Source organism: Lagopus muta, chromosome 14 (assembly GCF_023343835.1).
Source record: "Lagopus muta isolate bLagMut1 chromosome 14, bLagMut1 primary, whole genome shotgun sequence".
In the NCBI taxonomy this organism is placed as follows: domain Eukaryota; kingdom Metazoa; phylum Chordata; class Aves; order Galliformes; family Phasianidae; genus Lagopus; species Lagopus muta.
The window spans coordinates 17501526-17520655 of NC_064446.1; the positions used below are offsets into that span (position 1 = coordinate 17501526).

At 59.2% G+C, this 19130-nt stretch overlaps 2 protein-coding genes across 2 annotated transcripts in view; both read left to right on the plus strand.

The window, feature by feature from the left end:
• The first annotated feature begins 6802 nt into the window (after nucleotides 1-6802).
• POU4F3 (POU class 4 homeobox 3) lies at nucleotides 6803-8064 on the plus strand. Its single transcript, XM_048960673.1, has 2 exons — nucleotides 6803-6922; nucleotides 7204-8064. The coding sequence occupies exons 1-2, from the start codon at nucleotides 6803-6805 to the stop codon at nucleotides 8062-8064; spliced, it is 981 nt and encodes a 326-aa protein (XP_048816630.1).
• Nucleotides 8065-17940: 9876 nt separating this feature from the next.
• TCERG1 (transcription elongation regulator 1) overlaps nucleotides 17941-19130 on the plus strand; it is a 34235-nt gene continuing 33045 nt past the window's right edge. Inside the window, 3 exon segments of the mRNA XM_048960107.1 lie at nucleotides 17941-17960; nucleotides 18558-18624; nucleotides 18626-18784. Coding sequence (XP_048816064.1) covers nucleotides 18559-18624; nucleotides 18626-18784 — 225 coding nt within the window. The 5' untranslated portion in view covers nucleotides 17941-17960; nucleotide 18558.

Sequence of the window (19130 nt, forward strand, 5' to 3'; positions counted from 1 at the left end):
ACCTCTGCACGGTCTCTGGTGGCTAAAGATATGTCAAATAGCAACTCCATCCACTCTTCGTTTCTGCTTTTTAATGTGACTTTGGGTTATCTGTAGGTCAAAGAAAAGTGAGGAGGACTTCTCTGAGAGGTGAATTCCCAAGTCCCAATTTCAAATTATGAAAGACGAGTCTAATTCTGGCCAGAAGCAGCTGCCTGTAAGGAGGCATCTGGGGCTGCAGCTGTTGGCTCTGCTGGGGCAGGACGGCGACTGGGACAGGAAGGCCAGCAGTAAGACTCGCTCATTTGGCTGCACCGTGTCAGAGTCTGAGGTTTGTCCAGTGTGCAGGAAGGGATCCCAAAAGGCGGACGCTGCCTCGAAGTGGTGGTTATGTGGGCAGAGGGCTGATATGGGGTTATACACAGTGCCGGGAGCTTCCACTGCCTGCACTCCCCATCCTGCAGGTGTGCCCACCTGACCTCAGCTGTGTGCTCAGGAGGATGCAGCTCTCGCCTGCAGCTGCACTGGAGGATTTCCCACAGCTCCACCAGTTCCCCCAATGCTCCCTGCAGCCTCTGGGCTCCCACGGGCTCTGGGAGGAACCAGTGCCTTCCAGAGAGTGCCAGGAGTAGCTATAGAGCAACCTGCTGTGAGCACTGCCCTGAGACCCAACATTTCTGTGAGGAACACAGCAGTTCTGTGACAGCAGTGCTGCCCCGGTGTCTGCTGCAGCAGCACAGGGCTGTGGGGGCTCTGAGTGGTGCTCCCGAGGTCACCCTCCCCCCAGAATAAACCACTGTGGGTGTGGGAGGATTTGCACAGCAAAGCCTTGAGGTCCAAGAACCCCCAGGGGTTTCTGCAATGGTTCTTAACCATGAACTTTCTGCTGCTTTGGAAATGTCTCTCGCCTGCCAGGCTTTCTGGGGGACGTTTGCCCCTTGGTGTAAGGTGGCTCAGTGAGTCAAGATGTACTTTGCCTGATCACAGCAGCGCTCCTCAACACGTCTGACAGGTGAGAAACAGAGCAAGAAGCAGAGAGATGTCACAGATGCTGACGAGCAGAGCTGCTGAAAGCAGAGCAGCCCTGCAGCGCCCGGAGCTGCGGTGACACACAGCCCTGTGCGGTGCGAATGACCGCCTCGTGTGACTTCTCTAATTAAAAATCCAGGAAATGTAAATGTGGGAGCGATGAGTTTAATGTTAGGTGACAGAATTCCTCCCTGCCCCCCTCCGATTGTTACATTTTAATTTCAAATTTTAATGAAGATTTCAGGGAGCATTAACGTAAAAGGAATGTGAAAGCAGCACAGGGCTGAATAATTTCATAGAGCTATGGGGCACAGAACCCCCCCCCCCACCCCCCATTGCTGTGCTGTGATTCTCAGCCCGTGGGCACCGCAGCCCCCAGGGGGGACTCAGCAAACATCCCCTCCCTCGTACAACACGCAGCCCCGGGGGGTCGCACTGCGCCCTGCACAGCCAGAAGGAATGCAGAGCAATTCCCACAGCACAGTGATGGGAAACCGCCACAGCGGGAAGGGCTGTGGGCTTGGTGTAAGGGTGGTGAGCAGCTGAATGGGGAATTTGGGGTCCTGGAGGGAGGGAGGGGCTCTGCTGCGATGCAGACCGGGATCCCAGCAGCCCAATCCTCCCCTTGGGATGGTTTTAGGATGCAGTTTTGAATGGAGCTTTGAACTGCATGGGACACAGAGATACTCTGCGGTAGGGATAAGTCACAAAACCTGTGTGTCTGTGTGACCTCACTGTCTCTGAGGCTGCCGTGGGGTCAGTGCTGAGCTGGTGCTGCTTTAGCAAAGTCTGTGGTGCTTTAAATCCGGCCTGAGTGGGGAGTACAAATCTTCCCAAATGCAAAATATTTTGACAATTTTCCCCTGTGGAAGTATTTAAGTTGTTCAATCTCTATGTTAATTATCATGGATAATTAATGAAATGTATCTTTGCTCTTACTGGCTTGCGGATGATGACCAAAATGTGGTGAATGTGAGGCCGTGGGGCCGTGCTGTCAGAGGCGGACGGGGATGGACGCAGAGCTGCTTCCTCTGCCCCCGTTTGCTCCAATTTGCCTCCTGCTGAACCCTGCAACGCCGCAAATCGCTTTGCTCCACACGCTCGGGGCTCCTCCAGGTGGCTGCGCAGACAAACAGCGTCCGCCGCACCGCGGGGGGACGTCGTGCCTGCGCTGAGAGCCGCGCTCTGCTTTTGTGACAGCAGCAGCCGACCTCACGGAACTGGGAGCGCAGCTCCGGGCTGAGGATTCTGGCAGAGGGAAAGGATTTGGGGACCTCTGGGCCGCGTAATTTTGTCTCTTTGAAGGAAAAACATGTTTTGATCTTGTTCAATATCTCAGTTTCTTGTCTGGAAGAAACTCGTTGTCCACTTACACTTCAGTGAATTTGTCTTTCCTAACTGGAGACCTCCGTTTCTAAGTGTGCTCTGGGCAGCCGTCTCAGCACCTCGGTTCACATCATCGCATCCACCCGAATGAAGGCCCGCAGGAGAGCCGAGCGCGGCGGCCCGGGGCGGAGCTGCGCACTGCGGGATCCCGGCTGCGGCTCGGATGCTCGTTCCCGGCTCCGGACCCCGCCGGTGCCTTTTGCAGCCCTTTGTTTGTTTCGCTCCGGCTGTTTGTTTCCTCGCCTTATTCCTTCACTTTCCCCGTGTCAGGGAGGGCAGCGGGCGGCTTTGCGGGGCGGCTTTGCGGGCTCTTTTCGCTCCGTGTTTCCGCGGGTGCCACCAGGCGGCTTCGGGAGCCCCGGGTTGGCGCGGCAGCGCGGAGGCAGCGAGGCGCGCATCGCAGCGCTCTCCTCCTTCCTCCCCGGGACTGCCGTGTGCTGCAGCTGTGCGACTTGTTGATGAGCGGGAACATTAGCAGACCTCCTGTTTCAGGCCATGAATAATTAATGCTTGCTCCTCATTAATTTCTTGTGGAGCAGAGTCCTGTTAGACCACATTTAGATGTATTTCTAGAGTTAGGAGCAAATATAACAAGAAAGAGATGCCTGATAGATGAGCACTCTGCCCTCCTCCTGCCTTGGAAAATATCGCTCTGTCACTCATGTGATCTTCATTGGAAACAGACGGGTTTGATTTTTAACGAGCATCAGAGTCTGCTTCGTTACAGTTTTAATTTCAGGGAAAGACACACGAAACAAGCTCTATAATTCATGTGCGTTACAGAGGAGTGCATGGAGCTCCTTGTGTCCATCAGACCTCAACCAAAAACTTGGCTGAAAAATTCAGAGATGGAACTGCATCCATTCCCAACGGCTGTGATGGGACAGAGTGCCACCCCCGCTGCCCTCCAACACACATCACTGCTTTTGCTCCTTTAATATTTTAGTACAGACACAGTTTTCCTCTAAGGAACACTTTTGATCTCGAGGCGATACTTGCAAACACCTGCATGGCTTTCTGGGAATGCCGCGTTGGTGCTCAGTGACACATCCAGAGCTGAGGTCTCTGGGAGCTCCCCGCATGCAGCTGGAAAAGACAAGAAGGGCAAAATGCTTTAATGTTTTTAATTACAGGAGGTGAGAGAGAGCCCCTGTTATTCAACTGGAAGCAGTGAGCACATCACAACAGTTCCCCACTCCTCTTAGCAGCTGCGTGCGCAGCGCTGTCACCATGCGAACGTCCCACATCCCAAATGTGAGACCCCAGCTTCCACCTTTGATAAGACCTCACCAAACGCTCCCTAAGGGAAACGAATGCACTCTTAGAGACACAAAGGGACGATGTCCTCCTCAGCTGCTCCTTTGGCCAGGACACGGTGACCCCAGCAGGATTCAGCCCCAGCCCCACTGCAGGGCGGCACTGCTGCCCTCCCGTGAGCCGGGCAGCTGCCGTAGCTTAGCAACTTTCTTTTGGCTTTGTTAAGTCGGGCTCTTCAATCTCCTTAATGAATAAGAGAATCAAGCCAGGTAATTGATGCTGAGCCGTTTAGCTGATGAATAATTGACCGTCTGGGTAATCCTAGCCATTTCCTCGATCAGATTGTGCAGTGGAACGGCCGTATCGTGCTGCACGCAGCGCTGTGTGGGGCTGAGGGTGCACTGAGAACATCCTGGGCTCGACGCAGAGCTCCTCCTGCAGGGCTCCAGCGACCTCAGAGAAGGCGCTGCGCTTCAGCAAAGAGCTCAGCTCGGCCCTGGAGCCTTACTGGAGGATGGAAAGCATTATTTGAGAAAAAAAAAGTCATTTCTTTTATAGATGGGCAGTGAAGAAGGCTGAGGAGAAACCCCACAGTGCTGGGCAGGGGATGCAGCTCCATAGCAGTGGGTGGGAGCTGTGTGTGCAAAGGGACAGAAGGTTCACATCCATGAGCCAGTCCCCTCACTTCAGCTGCTCACCTGTAAAGCAGCACCGTGGGCTGTTTGCAGGAAACCACGGGTGCTTTAAAGGGCAACTGAGGAAAATTCATGGGGTGAGATACGTCAGCCTGGAGGTGGTGTGGGGCAGCGCTGATGACCACCCGCCATAGAGAGTGTGTGAGGACAAACTGTGTGTTAAACGATGGACTTCTGTATGTCAGAGCATCCCTCACCCCCATGTAAGCATTTACTACAAATCCTTCCAACTAAATGATGTAATGAAACCGAGAGCCTGCTGACAGCGCGCCGACTGTGATGGGCTTTGAATTAAATCCTAAATGAGAGCAGAATGTTTTGATGTCTTAGGAAAATGGATAACGACCTTCAAATGGTGACAAAGAATAGGATGGCACCGTGGGCTCAGCACACGCCTTCAATCTGACTGCTGCCTTCAGATTTTCAATGAGTCAGCGGTGATGTTTCATCAGGGTATGGGCTTGGTGTTTTTTTTCTTCCAGAAATACCATTAATTATTTACCAGTAGATGAATGATCTCTGAAATCTATGGCAGTGACACCTTTGAGTCTGCAGATAGTTTCTGATGGCAAACCATCTGGGCTCTTTTAACTTGTTATTGTTTATCCCTTGGACTCCTCTCCTCTGTTTGTAAGGTGTAACGTCAGTAGACAGGGCCAGGAACATCAATATTTTACAGCTTTAATTAAAGGGAGCTCAGCAGCTAGGTTACCCCGTTCGGTGTCTTTCAGAACATCCTTCGGGATGGAAGGAAAAGCCACCACACGGTGTGGGCAGCAGAAGGGCTTGGGCTGGGATGGGATGCCACACGGCCCCGGGCAGAGCTCTGTGCACACACATAATGTTCGGCTGCTGTGTGCCTGGGCCACATGTGCCATCCCACGTGGGAGTGGGAATGGAGGCCCCACAGGCTGCTGCAGCTCCTGGCCAACAGAGGGAAGGGGAGTGTGAGGATGGGGAGAAGTGGCAGTGCAGTGCAGTCCTTCGGGAGGGGGGAGGAGCTCCAGGGAATGGGCACTGCACCCAGCACTGCTCCCATCATTGCACCCAGCACTGCTCCCATCACTGCACCCATCACTGCACCCAGCACTGCTCCCATCACTGCACCCAGCACTGCTCCCATCATTGCTCCCAGCGCTGCTCCCATCATTGCTCCCATCACTGCTCCCATCACTGCTCCCATCATTGCTCCCAGCACTGCCGGGATGCTCTGCTGCACTGATGTCAGCCAGAGCGGGTAAAAAAGGAGGGGTTAAGGATAAAACGAAGGTCTGAAAAGCATCCCTCTATTAATTACTCCCAACAAAGTAGGACCGCCTATAAATATGGTGCCGCTTCGGATAAAACTTTCATGCAGCTATTTAGGCCCGTTGAAATATAAATGATTTGCTTTAAATGTTTTATCGTAAATCAGAGCCCGGAGCTCCGCAGCCCCGCTCCGCTCTCTGCACGGCGGGGGGAGCCGCTCCGCCGCTGCGCTGTCCGCGGTGCTGACCCCGCGCGGCCGCCCCTCTCTCCGCGTCCCCGCGGCGCCCCGTCCCTCGCTCAGCCCGCGGCGAGGCGGCACCCGGCTGCGCGCGGCCGTCCGCAACGGGCGCCTCTCCCGTCGGTCAGGAGACCAAACCAAACTTGTTCTGCACACAAAGCTCTTGTAAACCTCGAAGCCGGGCACGGGTGTTACGTTCGCTAAATAATCGGCCGTTTCCTACGTGCAGGTTACTTAAATCCCCAGGCCACCAAGGTCTGGTAACGTTTGAAGATGCGGGAAGGCGATTAGAAATCAAAAATCAGTAACAACTGCTCGGGAGCAGCTTTGCCCCTTTCAGGACTATTTCGGGAGGAGGGAGTTGTCCGTTTTCTCTTAACGAGTCAAACGGGGGCGGGGGGGCAGAGTCCTGTGCGCTCCGCAGAAGTGACTGCGATGTGCGGGCGGCCGCCCCTCGCCCGGACACACCCAGCCGGAAGCGAGCCGAGCCGAACCGAGCCGAGCCGCGGGCTCCGCACGGACGGCTGCTGCGTGCGGCCCGAACTCGGCCTCGCGTTACGCGATACCCCCGGCCGCGGGAAGGTCCCGCAAGGTCCGAGGGCTGCCCCTCGGCCGCAGCCCCCCGGCCGGCCCGGCTCGGCGGTCCCCCGACGGCAGTTATCAACGGGGAGAACTGGGGGTCGGCGGAGCGGCCGCCTCTCCGCCCGGCCGGGGCCGATCCCGACCCGCCGCCCACCGAGCCGCCCCGACGGCGAGTCCCGAGCCGGTGCGGGGCCCCGTGCCCTCCGCTCCCGCCCGCAACACGCGTGCGCGGGGCCCGCTCCGGGCGGCGGTGTAAGATGAGTGAGGAGCGGGGGGGGGGAGCGGCGGGGGGACGCTCCGTCAGTGCCAATCGCTCACTTTGACGGCGGCGAGCCAGAGACAACCCTGAATCGATGTCCGGGGCTGCCTACCTGCGAGGTGCGCGAAGATGATGGCCATGAACGCCAAGCAGCCCTTCCCCATGCACGCCGCCCTGCAGGAGCCCAAATACTCCGGGCTGCACGCCGGCGCGGAGGCGATGCGCAGGGTTTGCCTCCCGGCCCCGCAGGTATGTAGCTGGAGCGTAATTACCGCTTTAAGGCACGGTTTTTGACAGGCGCTCGCTTAATGTTTTTTTCATGTCAGCAGAACAATCGCGCGTCTCCGCGCTCCCCCATCCCGCTCCCCTCTCCCGTCTCTGATCCACATGTCTCTTCGAGCAAAGCCGCTGCCTTCATATTAATTTTTATGACCTGAGCTTTGAGGAGGAATCTCCGTGCTCGGCGAGGTTTTTAATCCGGAGATGACAGTATTCCCCACTGACTGCACTATGCGCATTCTTGCTCGCAGCTCCAGGGCAATATATTTGGAAGCTTTGATGAGAGCCTGCTGGCCCGCGCCGAGGCTCTGGCGGCCGTCGACATCGTCTCCCACGCCAAGAGCCACCCCTTCAAGCCGGACGCGACCTACCACGCCATGAGCGGCGTTCCCTGCGGCCCGGCCGCCCCCGCCGCGCTGCCGCACCCCGCGCTGCCCGCGGCGCCGCCGCACCCCGCGTTGGACGCCGAGCTGCTGGAGCACCTCTCCCCCGCGCTGGCCCTGCCCGACCCCCCGGCCGTGCCCGCGCCGCTGCCGCCGCACCCGCTGGGCGCCGTGGGCCACCTGCCCGTGGCCGTGGGTCCGCCGGGGGGCCCCGCGCCGCCGCTGCCCACCGCGCCCTGCCTGCCCGACGTGGAGTCCGACCCGCGCGAGCTGGAGGCGTTCGCCGAGCGCTTCAAGCAGCGCCGCATCAAGCTGGGGGTGACCCAGGCCGACGTGGGGGCGGCCCTGGCCAACCTGAAGATCCCGGGCGTGGGCTCGCTCAGCCAGAGCACCATCTGCCGCTTCGAGTCGCTGACGCTGTCGCACAACAACATGACGGCGCTGCGGCCCGTGCTGCAGGCCTGGCTGGAGGAGGCCGAGGCCGCGCACCGCGACCGCGCCGCCAAACCGGAGCTCTTCGCGGGCGCGGAGCGCAAACGCAAACGCACGTCCATCGCCGCGCCCGAGAAGCGCTCCCTCGAAGCGTACTTCGCGCTGCAGCCGCGGCCGTCGTCCGAGAAGATCGCGGCTATCGCCGAGAAGCTCGACCTCAAGAAGAACGTGGTGCGCGTCTGGTTCTGCAACCAGCGCCAGAAGCAGAAGCGCATGAAGTACTCCGCGGTGCACTGACGGCGGCCCGGCCGGGCGGCCCCCCTGCCCAACGACGGCGCAGCTGCGCCCGGGGCTCGGCGGGACGGGGCGGGGCGGGACGGGACGGGATGGGAAGAACCCCCGGCGCTGCCCCACCGAAGCCCCGGGACGGGGCGGGCCGCCCTCACCCCCCGGGCCTCGTGGCCGGGCGCGGCGTCCCCGCGGTTTCCCGGACTGTCGCGCGAGGAGAGCCGTGTGTGGGCCGTTCCGGGCGCAGCGCCGGGAGCTCCGGGCCGTGTGCGCTCCCCGCCCGTCCCGTCCCGTCCCGTCGCCCTCCGAACGGAGCGCCGCTCCCCACCTCGACTCTGGAATAAAGGCTTTATTTTTCAACCCGAAGGGAACGTGTCGTTTCTGGCTCCCTCTCTCGTTTCCGAGCCGGCGGCGCTGGGAGGACCGAGGAAAATATTTGCGAGCGCGAAATCAACGAAAATCGTCCTCCGGTGCGTTTCCCCCGGACACCGGGACGAAGCTTCGTCCCGTCGGGCCCCGCTGTGCCCCCGGCGCCGGACCCGGGGCGGGCGGGCGACGACCGCGGCCCCTCCGGTTGGAGTGGAACAAAAACGTCTCCCAAACAAACCCACCGCGGGCTCATTTGTAATGCTGTTTAAAAGGGGAAAAGGCTTTTATTTATGATTCCCAGAAGCACCTTAACGATTAAAAATTAATGGTCGAAGCGCGAGGCTCTTCTGAATATTTTGCTTTGGCATTTCAATGAGTGACAAACACCGAACCTCGGAGCCGGGTCTGCCCGCCGCCCCCGGTAGGAGCGGATCCGACAATTCCGCCCTTCGCTGCGGCTCTCGGGAAGCTGCGCGCTCCTCTCGCCGCCTTTTTCCAATCAGCCCCAATGATTTTCCCCCAATCAAATGTCCTTTAATAATACATGCCCTTATGCCATTACATTATATTGTGGGTTCTGAAAATTTAAAATAAGGGTGATGCAATATTAATTGCCTCCCACTGTATAAAAAGGGCAGGAGGCGATCCAGACGGCAGCCTTCCCTCTGCCAGCTCGCGTTTCGGCGGATCCTCGTTGCGGCAGAGCGGGCGGTGCCGCCGGGGCTGGGAGCTCCAACGGGCGCTCCGCCGTAAAAGCAGGTAGGGGCGTTTCTATCTCCTTACCGGCTCCTGGCCGGCGAGCACAGCCCCGGCCTCGGCCTGTCCCGCCCGGGAAGCGGCCTCCCGACCGAGGGGAGCCGGGAGGGGCCGGGACTGCACCCGCTGCTCCGCCTGCTGCTCGCTCGGGAGGCTGCCGGTGCTGCTGGGATCGGTCCCACAGCCGGAGCTGCCGACGGGGAGTGGAGCCGACGCCGCCTTTCTGTTAAAGCCAAAACACTGTTTGTGATACAGGAATTCGAAGGAATTTTCAAACAGAAGGATCCGAATCCCGAGGAGCCCTTAAACCACGGAAAAGGAGTATCCGGACTGAACGCGGTCAGCGCTTCTGCAGAAGGACACGGCAGCCTCGCGCCGTTTGTCTTCCAGCACGGAACAGGAATTCCAGCGCTTCTGAAGCGCCCCTCGCACGGCTCTCTTCCCGTCTGCAGGCCGGGTTATCCTCGCTCAGCTGCGTTCTGCTCGCCCCGCCCGGGCTCGGCTCACCTCTCTGTGCCACGCTGCAGCCGTGGAGACGCGTCCTCCTGCCGGCCGCTGCCGAAAGGGGATTGGGATCGTGCTGCTCTTGGGATGGCAAAGGTGTCCCTGCCGCTTTAGTTTGTGACTGGTCTGGTTTTGTCTCTGCTATGTGACAGTTTTACATTTGTCCTTTTGGGCCAGGCCCAGAAAATGGCCTAAAGATGTAAATCAAGACCTAAATGAACTTAGGCTCTGAAATTTACAGTCACTGTTCCAGAACCAGAGCTCTGCATGCTGCTCTCCCACCCTCACTGACGGCACGATCCTTCCTGCTCCAGGTTCCTCAGATGGAGACAGAGCTGCACCAGGAGGATCTCCTCCTGGCCCAGGGCTGAGGCGACCCTCTGCCGAGTTTCATTCTCTTGACTGACCTGAGGGCTTCATTTAGGATCTCACTTTGGAGGTCAGCACACGCTGCATTAACACTTCCTGATGCCTTGAGTGTGGCTTCCAGAGCTCCAGTGAATGCACTGAGACAAAACCCCCAGAGTTGGGGCATCGGTTCCTTTGGCTTCAGCAGGAGTAGCTGAGAGCTGGCGTTTGGTGCCGAGGAGCACAGGAAAATGGCGTGTATTTTCCTCTTGGTGTGAGGGGCAGTGCTCTGGATCTGGGAAATGATGCCAGGGGGAATGCGGGGAAGGGAGACGGGGAACTGGTACCCAGAAGAGCGTTGGTGGCAGCACCCCCTGCAAAGCACCCATCCCTCCCACTGCTGCTCACTGCCCACTCCCCCCCACGCAGCCACGGGGCTCGGGCTGGGACTGGAGCTGAGAAAAGAGTTCTACTCCGTGGCCAACCCACAGTGGTGGGGTTGTAGCACGGCCCTGTGGCCCACGGTGGATCATGGCCAGCCTCGCTCCTAGGAAGAGGAATTTGCTGCCCTGGAGGAAGGGCAGAAAGTGAAATATGACCAAAGGGAGATGGGCAGCAGAGAGCTGCTCTGTGAGACACGTGTGTGAGACAAAGACCAGCAGGCAAATCCCTTCGTATGGTTCACAAACCACTAAGAATTGATTTATTATTTTCTTTTCTCCCTCCCATGCTTGTTCCTTAATATCCTGCCCTGTGTCTCCTGGGGACTCCACACCAGAGATGAAAGAGAAGGAAACCAAACAAGCCATTGGCGGTGCTCACTCAATTGATTTTTACACAAAATTTGCCTTCATGCACGAAGGATAGAAAAACGATTCCATTAATAATGAATAGCAAAAACAAATGCGGGGCGGAAATCAATAGAAGCACAGCTGATATCCCAGGGAGAGGCGGGGGGGGGGAAGGCCCCCAAATGCACAGAGCTGGGGGCAGGAGAGGAGGGGAGGATGGGCTGTGGGACACTGCTGGGCACCCCGAGGGCCTCCATCCCATCTCTGCTGCACGCGGTTTCTCATCCCGCTCAGTTCCAACCCATGCAGAACATCCCACCCCGCTCCTCTCCATCACTCTGCAGACGCTGAGTGCCATCAGCTTCAGGTGGGCATTCAGCAGAGCTCTGGGAGCACGTGGGCTCAAAGCAGAACGCTGCTTTGCACCCATAGGAGAGGAGGAGCAGCTCCATTCATGCAGCTGTGCTGGTTACCTTCAGAGCGGTGCGTTAAGGCAATTAAGCAAATTTGTCTTTAATGAGAGTGGTTGTGCTTTGCAGTTTGCCTAGAAATGTTAGAAACAAATTTCTTCCACCATCAAGACGTGAATTAGACATTGTTCCTTAAAGCAAATTCAGGGCCATATATATGGAGCTTTGTGTCACCATGTCTTCAACAGAATTTTATATGGAGGCACAGCATGCCGATGAAATGAAATCTTTGCTTTAAATCCGAAGAGAATTAAAAATGTGCAATACTGTTATATAAATCAAGATCAGCTGTTCTGAAACAGCACCGCATGAGCTGAATGCCCTCATCCTGCCTGCTGGAAATGGGCCTCCGATGCATGGAAGGAACTCCCACACGTCCCCTGTGCTGGGCAGCGCTGGGTGCCCAGGGCCGGGGGTCGGTCTGGGGGTGCTGCCCCCTTCGTGGCCAAAATGGAGCACTGCATGGGCTCTGCTCTGCTCTGCTGAGCTGCTGTGCTTTCTGCCAGAGATTTGGTGAGAACTCACTAAATGTTCCCGGGATGTAAATAGAAGTAGATGTAAGAGTGTTTGAACAGCTACCCTGTGCTGTGCTGGAGCACACCACGTGTGCGAGGGCTGCAGGGCTGTGAGAGGTGTATGCAGGTGGGTTTGCAGGGAAACCTTTGGTTTTCTCCTCCTGAGCCCGGTGTGCCCAATGCACGCACACTGTGAGGCTGCGTTTGCATCGGCCCCGGGTCCTCAGAGCATCGTGAGGGCAGCTCGCACTGCAGTGCAGGGATGGACCTGCAGCCATGCAGGGCAGAGGCTGCACCCCAGCAGCACCCAGAGCTGTCTGTGCAGCTGGAAGGGGGACAGAGCCGGGAGTGCAGCTCTGAGCTGAGCACCGTGCATTGGGCCTGTCTGCATCACTTGTTTGAAAAAGAGAAGACAAGCAGAGTGGATTGCGGCTGTTTGAGCTCTTCAGACACACAGTGAGCAGAGCTGTGCACAGAGCTGCAGCATTTATGGCACGCAGAGAACATCCCTTCATCTGCAGAGTTTGAAATCCCCTTCCAGGGCCACCTGTAGGACCGTGCTTCTCACAGCCTGCCTGAATTCACATGGCAAAACACGTGAAGGGACATCAGGGCTGGAAGACAAACCAGGTAATGAGTTGGGCGGGATGGATTGCGACGGCTGCTGCAGGATGGAGCTGTCTGAGGGGTGTATGGGAAGCAGCAGTGCAGCACAGGGGCAGGACTGCAGTGCAGACAGCGGTGTGAGCAGCCATCCTGCAGCCCTGCAGCCAGAGCACGGTGTGCAGGGATCCGAGTCGGGGCGGTATTTAATGTTTGATGTCTCAGTTGTTTCCAAATCTGTTTTCTTCCCAAATGCCAGAACAAATTAGTCTACAAACATCACAACGTTACGGCCTGAGTGCAGCTTTCTGCCTGTGGAAAAAAAAAAAAAAAAAGAAGAATTGTCCTTAAAGCAGCGCAGTGAGAACATGCAAAAGCATCCGGGGAAAAGTGCCGACTTCTGTCTGTTGGTGGGGAAGGAGGACTGCTTGCTCCCCAGGCCGTGCGGCGGCTGTGCTCTGCCCACACTCGGCAGGGCTGCGCCCCCAGCCCACGCTGTCCTCCCGCCCTGCTCCATATGGGGACGCGGCCGGCGTCCCTTCGCCCCGCAGACGCGGCCAAGCCGACCGGGGACGCAGGAAGGCGCGGGCAGCGGTGAGCGGACACGTGAGCGAGCGGGCGATCGGCAGCGCCACGTGTGCGACGCGCCGCGTGCCACGTGCACCACGGCGACATGGAAAACGCATTAGGCCCCGCCGCTGAAACCTGAGGCGATTGGCCGTGAGAGCGCACGTCCTGGGACCGAGCGCTGGTGCCGTTACACGGGACTCCGCTGCGGAGCCGAAGCACGGCGGAGCGATGCACGGCGCTGCCCGGCGGCCCAAAGCTCACCGGAGGCCGGGGCGCTGCCCGGGGAGCTGTGCGACAGCTCTGCCCTCAGGGCCCGGCTGTGCCCCTGCTCCCCAGGCTGCTGCTGCGTGCTGCTGGGCCCGGCGGCCCCCTCGGCCTCCGCCTGTTCCTCAGTCCCCGGAGCTCTGCGCTCAGCCCTGCCCGGGGGAACCGCGGCCCGGGGCCTCGTGCTGTGCCGCCGGGCACCCGATGGGCAGCAAATGCTGGTGGCTGCGGTGAGCAGCCTGGGCCCGTGGAGCCACCGCGGGGAAGGAGCGGCGCAGGCACCGTGAGCGGCGGAGCAGGGACCGGGGAGCTGAGCACCTCGACGCATCAATAATTCATAAAATGCCAGCAGCAACGAAGGGAAAGAGGGACTGGAAGTAGGAGAACAGAATATCATAAAGCTTTTTAATGGTCTTTTTCCATTAGTGTCAGATATGTGGCTGCTCTTCAAGCAGGGGACGTTCCCCGGACTCCCACGGAGTTCAGCGTTCCCGGCACGCTGCGTCCTGCTGCCACATCCCAGGCCGCTGTGATGGCGGGCGCTGCTCAGGGGCTCCCCATGGCTTTGGGGGCATCCACAGGGCCAGGCACCCTGTGAAGGTGCTGCAGTGTGGAGCGGTGCTGTGCCCACCAGCAGTAAAGCTGGCCCAGCTTTGTTGGCCGTGTTCACTCTCTGACGTCCAAAAAAGCCCAGGTTTGAGGACCCTCTGCTCTCGCTGCCAGAGGGCACCCTGCAACCTGTCCCATCTCTGCAGCCTCACCTCGGCCGAGTGCTCTGGTCCTTTCTCCGCAGCAGCACCAGGCATGGCCAGGGCAATGTGACCAGGGGGTGAGCGCAGGGTGCCAAGGGAGGAGCATTGTGCTGGGACAGGGGGATGGGTGCTGCATCAGAGAGGGGGGACGGACAGACTGAGTGTTTTCTGACTGCACAGCAGCTGATGCAGCCAAATTTCTGTTCTCTTATGAAAGCACCTCAGCACCTTGTGCTGAAAGGAATCCGTATTTTCTTCACGGAACAATAGGGGAAGAATGAGGCCAGAACAAGTTGCTCTGCGCCTGGGGACTGTGTGCACTGTGCTGCGTGGCAGTGAATGTGGCACGCAGAGACACACCTCATTAAAGTTTAACAGCACCCAGAGCTCCCGCATGGGTGCCTCCCCCCAGCCACAGGCTCTGCCCCATGGCTGAGCACAGTGGTCACGGCAGCCAGAAGGGTGTGAGGGGCATGTGCTGCACGTGGGGCAGGGGATGGCCATCACCGGGAGTCAGCCCTTACATCTGCCTCCAGAGCCATTCAGGCTGCTGTGCCGGGGCTGTGGTGCCAGGAACCAGCATCGTTAGAGGATGCCCAGCACAGATGCTTGGTGTTCCTGTTTGCTGCATTGTTTGCTTTGGGTCTGCTAGCAGCTGGGGGTCTGTCCCAGGCCCCTGTGCAGACCCTGCCCACACCGAACCCATGGCCCTGCTGTACAGCACGAGGGGTGAGGGAGGGCAGGGAATGGGGACACTGGGAACGGGGACATCAGGTATGGGAATACCAAGAGTGCTGCCCGCCCCCTCCAGCTGGGCTCCCCCACTACTGCCCGGTGCCAACCCAGGGCTTTGGCCCTGCGACACAGCACCCCTGGGTCTCCTTGGCAGATGCTGGCACTGCAGTAGCCTGCAGGCCCTGCATACAGCCCAGGGCAAGATTTTTAATTCAGCATCACACTTCAACCTGAAGTCTGAAACAAAAATGGAAAAAGAATGACAGCATGTCAGTACCTCTGAGTGTGTGGTGGAGCTGCTGGATGTGGTGGAGCTGCTGGATGTGGTGGGGTTGGGGCAGCATGTTGGGGTGCCTGGCACAGTGCTGGGGTCAGCATTTGTCACATTGCTGTGAGCGGGGAGCAAAAGGCCACCCGATGTACCCAAAGGAACTTGGGAATTTGAGCAGATTTGGGAGGGAGCAATCACAACATGGAACTCCAAGCATCCTTCCCATATGTCTGACAGTGATGTGGGACCACTTAAAAAATACTCTTCTAAAAATTACAGCAACCTGAACACTTGGAAAGGTGGAACGTTTAGAAACCTCCACAAGAAAATACTCCCTTCCCAGTGACCCCGCAGCAGCAGCTCCGTGCAGTGATGCTCGGAGCAGAGCCAGCTGCTGCTGAGCTGCCCGGAGCTGCAGAGCCATGGGTGCAGCACCAGAGCAGTATGGAGGAGCAGTGGAGGAGCACAAGGCTGCAGCTGCCGCCCTGGCTGCAGGTTTTACAGAAGCTCTCTGGACACCCCTCTTGCTTGGAGACATTTCATTCGCACTGTCACATCTCTGCTTATTGCCCGCAGTCACTGGAGCTAATGCAGCGCTGGGTTCTCCATGAAGGGGTCCAACCCCAAGGCCAAGTGCTTGCTGAATCCACACTCCCCCAAGGAGCAAACCCAAGATGTGTTTCCAGCCACAGCCCTGAGGATTTCTGCCCACGCTGTGCATTATGTGAGCAGCCTGGCCCTGCTGGTGGCTGCGTCCCATTGCTCCGTTTTTTCTCTACGCTCCCAGTCCTCTCAGCTGTCAATTAGCGTCCCTCACACAGCAACTTGTGGAATAAGAATATAGAATTCAACTAAATTCTGGGTGAAGTTTAAACCTGGGTATTGAAAATGCAATAGATGGTACCATTTCCAAAAGCCACATTGTGCTGAACAGCCGACTGACACCAAATTCATCACAGCGACTTGCACATTGCATCTCACAATTAATTGCTCTTGAAACAGCTGCAGTCTCAGAATTACTGACTGATGCTTTCTTGAGAAAACAAACCTGAGCAGCGAGGGAGGGGCTGTGGTGAGGGGCTGTGTGTGGAACGGGGCCAGATCTCTGCTGAATGCAAGAAGGGGGCCTTGCAGATGCTCCTCTCTGCCAGCCCGTAATTAATGAATTATTGAGACAATCCTGAAACAAGCAGATGAAAAAAGAGGATGAAAGACGCTAGTGGCAGACAGACAGTCCCACTGTTTGTGGGGATCTAAGCAATCATGCCCCAAAATTGTTTTAATCTCCTGCTGTCACAAAGCACGGCGTTCCTGTTGGGGCGCAGGGTGGGGATGCTCAGCCCGTCCTGTCCCTGTGGAGCAGCACAGGCGCTCATCTCACTGCACGCACAGCTCCGTGTTGCGGCTCCTCGGGGTGAAAGCAGCGGGGCTGTGCTGCCGGGAGCCCCAACCACCCACAGCTGTCAGCTGCTCTCACGGCTGCAGCGACTTTGAGCGAAACTCATGAATAAAGAAACTGAGCTGCAAAATCAAAGTATCCAACAGTCTCTTCAGCACAGCCCCAGCAAAAAGTCCCTTAGTAATTTCAATTATTATTTAAGAAAAGACGGATTTTTATTTTTATTTTATTTTCTGTGACATAAAGAAAGAGATGGGAAAAGTGGGACGGCAGAACCAAAGCCGGCTGGGACGAGAGGACCCGGCGAGCCCTGCTGGGGCTGTGATGCTCCTGGAGCACCGCGGCCTTGCAGGGACGTGCTGAGATCCGCCTCCTGGCGCTCTCAGGCGCTTCTTGCCTTTGAAACATGCAACTCGGCAGTGGGGGCTTCTCAGCAGGATGTTTTATAACGTCTTGCATCTCAAATGGAACATCAACGCCACACCTGAGCTCGCAGCTCCTGCAGCCGGTTCCTACAGGCTGTACCTACAGTCTGCTCAGCCATCAGAGCAGCCGAGCCAGCGAGTATGCCACGGAACTGCCACGGGGACTGGCCGTGTGTTTCAGCGACGTGAACAGAGTCGCGGCTGAGCCGCTGAGCTGCGGCCGCATTTCCCGCACCGACTCCACGACTCCCGGCCGGCTGTGCCCGCATTCCGACGCTTCAGTGCTGGGCACGCACCTCCAGCCGCCTTTTGCGGGCAACATCCCTGCTGAGAGGAACGGGGCAGCGCCGCTGTGCTGGAGCTGCGGGCGGCCATCGTTCCGCATCTCTCGTGGGATCGCCCCGTCACCGGCACCCGCTCCCTGGGGCCGCGGCAGGACCGGACCGCGGGGCTCCCACCCCAGGACTCGTTACGGACGGTCCTCCGGCACGGAGCAAGCTGACCGCAGCTCAGGCGCTGCCCTCCGCCCCCCAGCGCCGCCCAGACGCGGCCCCTCGCACGGCGCAGGGCGGAGCGGCACCACCCACACGCGGACAGGGCGGCGCGGTGCGGAGCGGAGCGCCCCCATGAGGCGGTGGAGATCCGCGCCCGCTCATTGGGCGCCAATTCGCCTTTTGCGATTGGAAGAGCGCAGCCGCCTGCGCGATCCGTTTGGTGCACGTGCTCCACCCGCTCTGCCCGCTGATTGGACGTGGTTCCCGTCGCTTTTTTTCCTACCGCCTGTTCCGGCGGACGTGACGTTATTTCCCGTCTTCTCACTGGGTCACGCCTCACGTGACCGCTTCTCGAGCGGCGCGGGAGGGACTCCGGCAGCCAATCCCGGTGCGTCTGGCTTCCCCCATTCAAAGTCGGCGGGCGTAACGGCCAATCGCGGGGCGGTCCCGCCCCCGCCGTCGTTGACGGGCGTGGGCGGCAGCCAATGAGGCGCGGCGGGGCCTGGCCGGGGCGGCAGCGGCTCGGCGGCGCTGCGAGGTGGCGATGGCGGAACGGGGCGGCGGCGGCGGCGCGGGGGCTGGCGGCGGCGAGGGGGAGGCGGCGGCAGCGGCGGCGGAGCGGTTCGGCGGCGAGCTGAGGTACCGCGCGGTGCGGGCTCCGACCGGGCGCCGCGGCCACGACCGGCCTCCCGCGGCCTAACCGCGGCGCGGCCTGAGGGGCTGAGGGAAGCCGGGCTGCGGGCTCCGTTCCCGTCCCGCCCCGCCCCGCCCCGTCCGCCTTTGTCCGCGCCGCGCGGGGCCGTGGGGCTGGGCCGGACCTCGCGGACGGGCGGGGAGTGCCGGTGCGGAGCGGGACGCGGCTCCTCCTTCCGGGCCTGGCGCCGGGCCGTGCCGCTCCCTGCTCCCCTCGTGCCGTCGCGGCGCAGTTCCGCTCTCGGAGCGGCGCCGGGCGCTGCGCTCGGGGCCTGGAGCCTGGCCTGGCGGTGCGCTTCCAGCCTCAGGCGGTTGTTTCTCCCCGTGCGTAGAAGTTAACGAGCGCCGTCCTTTGAGTTTGCGAAGGGAAGAACCTGCTGGAGATTGCAAGTGATTTTTACATACGTAGTGCAGGCTTGGTGTTTTTTCCTCGCGTGGTTGAGCTTTGTTAGCTTTCGCTTTTTTTGTGTTTTAACGAGCATTGATTTCCCTGCAGCTCAGGAGTGAACGATAGCGAGCTCGGTTTCTCTCCCCTCCCCGCAGGATGGCCCAGCAGCAGGCACTGCGGTTCCGCGGCCCGGCGCCGCCCCCGAACGCGGTGCTGCGCGGCCCCCCCCCCGCTGATGCGGCCTCCGCCGCCCTTCGGGATGATGCGGGGCCCCCCGCCGCCGCCGCGCCCCCCCTTCGGGCGCCCTCCCTTCGACCCCAACATGCCTCCGATGCCGCCCCCGGGAGGGATCCCGCCGCCGATGGGACCTCCGCATCTGCAGGTAAGCCGGGCAGTCCGTTGTGTTTGTGGGAACGGGGAGATGAGAGCGGTGAGGAGGGGGAGGAAGGCAGCTGGGATGGCACGCCGTTTCTGCGTGGCGTTATGGAACGCAGGCTGACATGTGGCAGTGTGAAGCGCCCTGCGTTCAACTCCTTACAGCAATTCTGTGTTAATGGTTTATGCAGAGTGAGTTCACCGCCTGTGTTAACCAAAACCCAACTGCACTTCGGTGCCCTGTGGCTGTGCAGAATGCAGAGTTAACTGTGCACGGCCCTCTGTGCTTGGAAAAACGCACAGCTGATGTGTGTGTCGGCCTTCTGGGGTGTCCTGGTGTGCTGTGACTGCTT

Excerpts from the sequence above, each read along its gene's own strand:
- POU4F3 (XM_048960673.1), top strand. The coding sequence starts at position 6,803 with ATGATGGCCATGAACGCCAAGCAGCCCTTCCCCATGCACGCCGCCCTG. Across the intron at positions 6,923-7,203 it reads TTTGCCTCCCGGCCCCGCAG|CTCCAGGGCAATATATTTGG; the intron begins GTATGTAGCTGG and ends TCTTGCTCGCAG.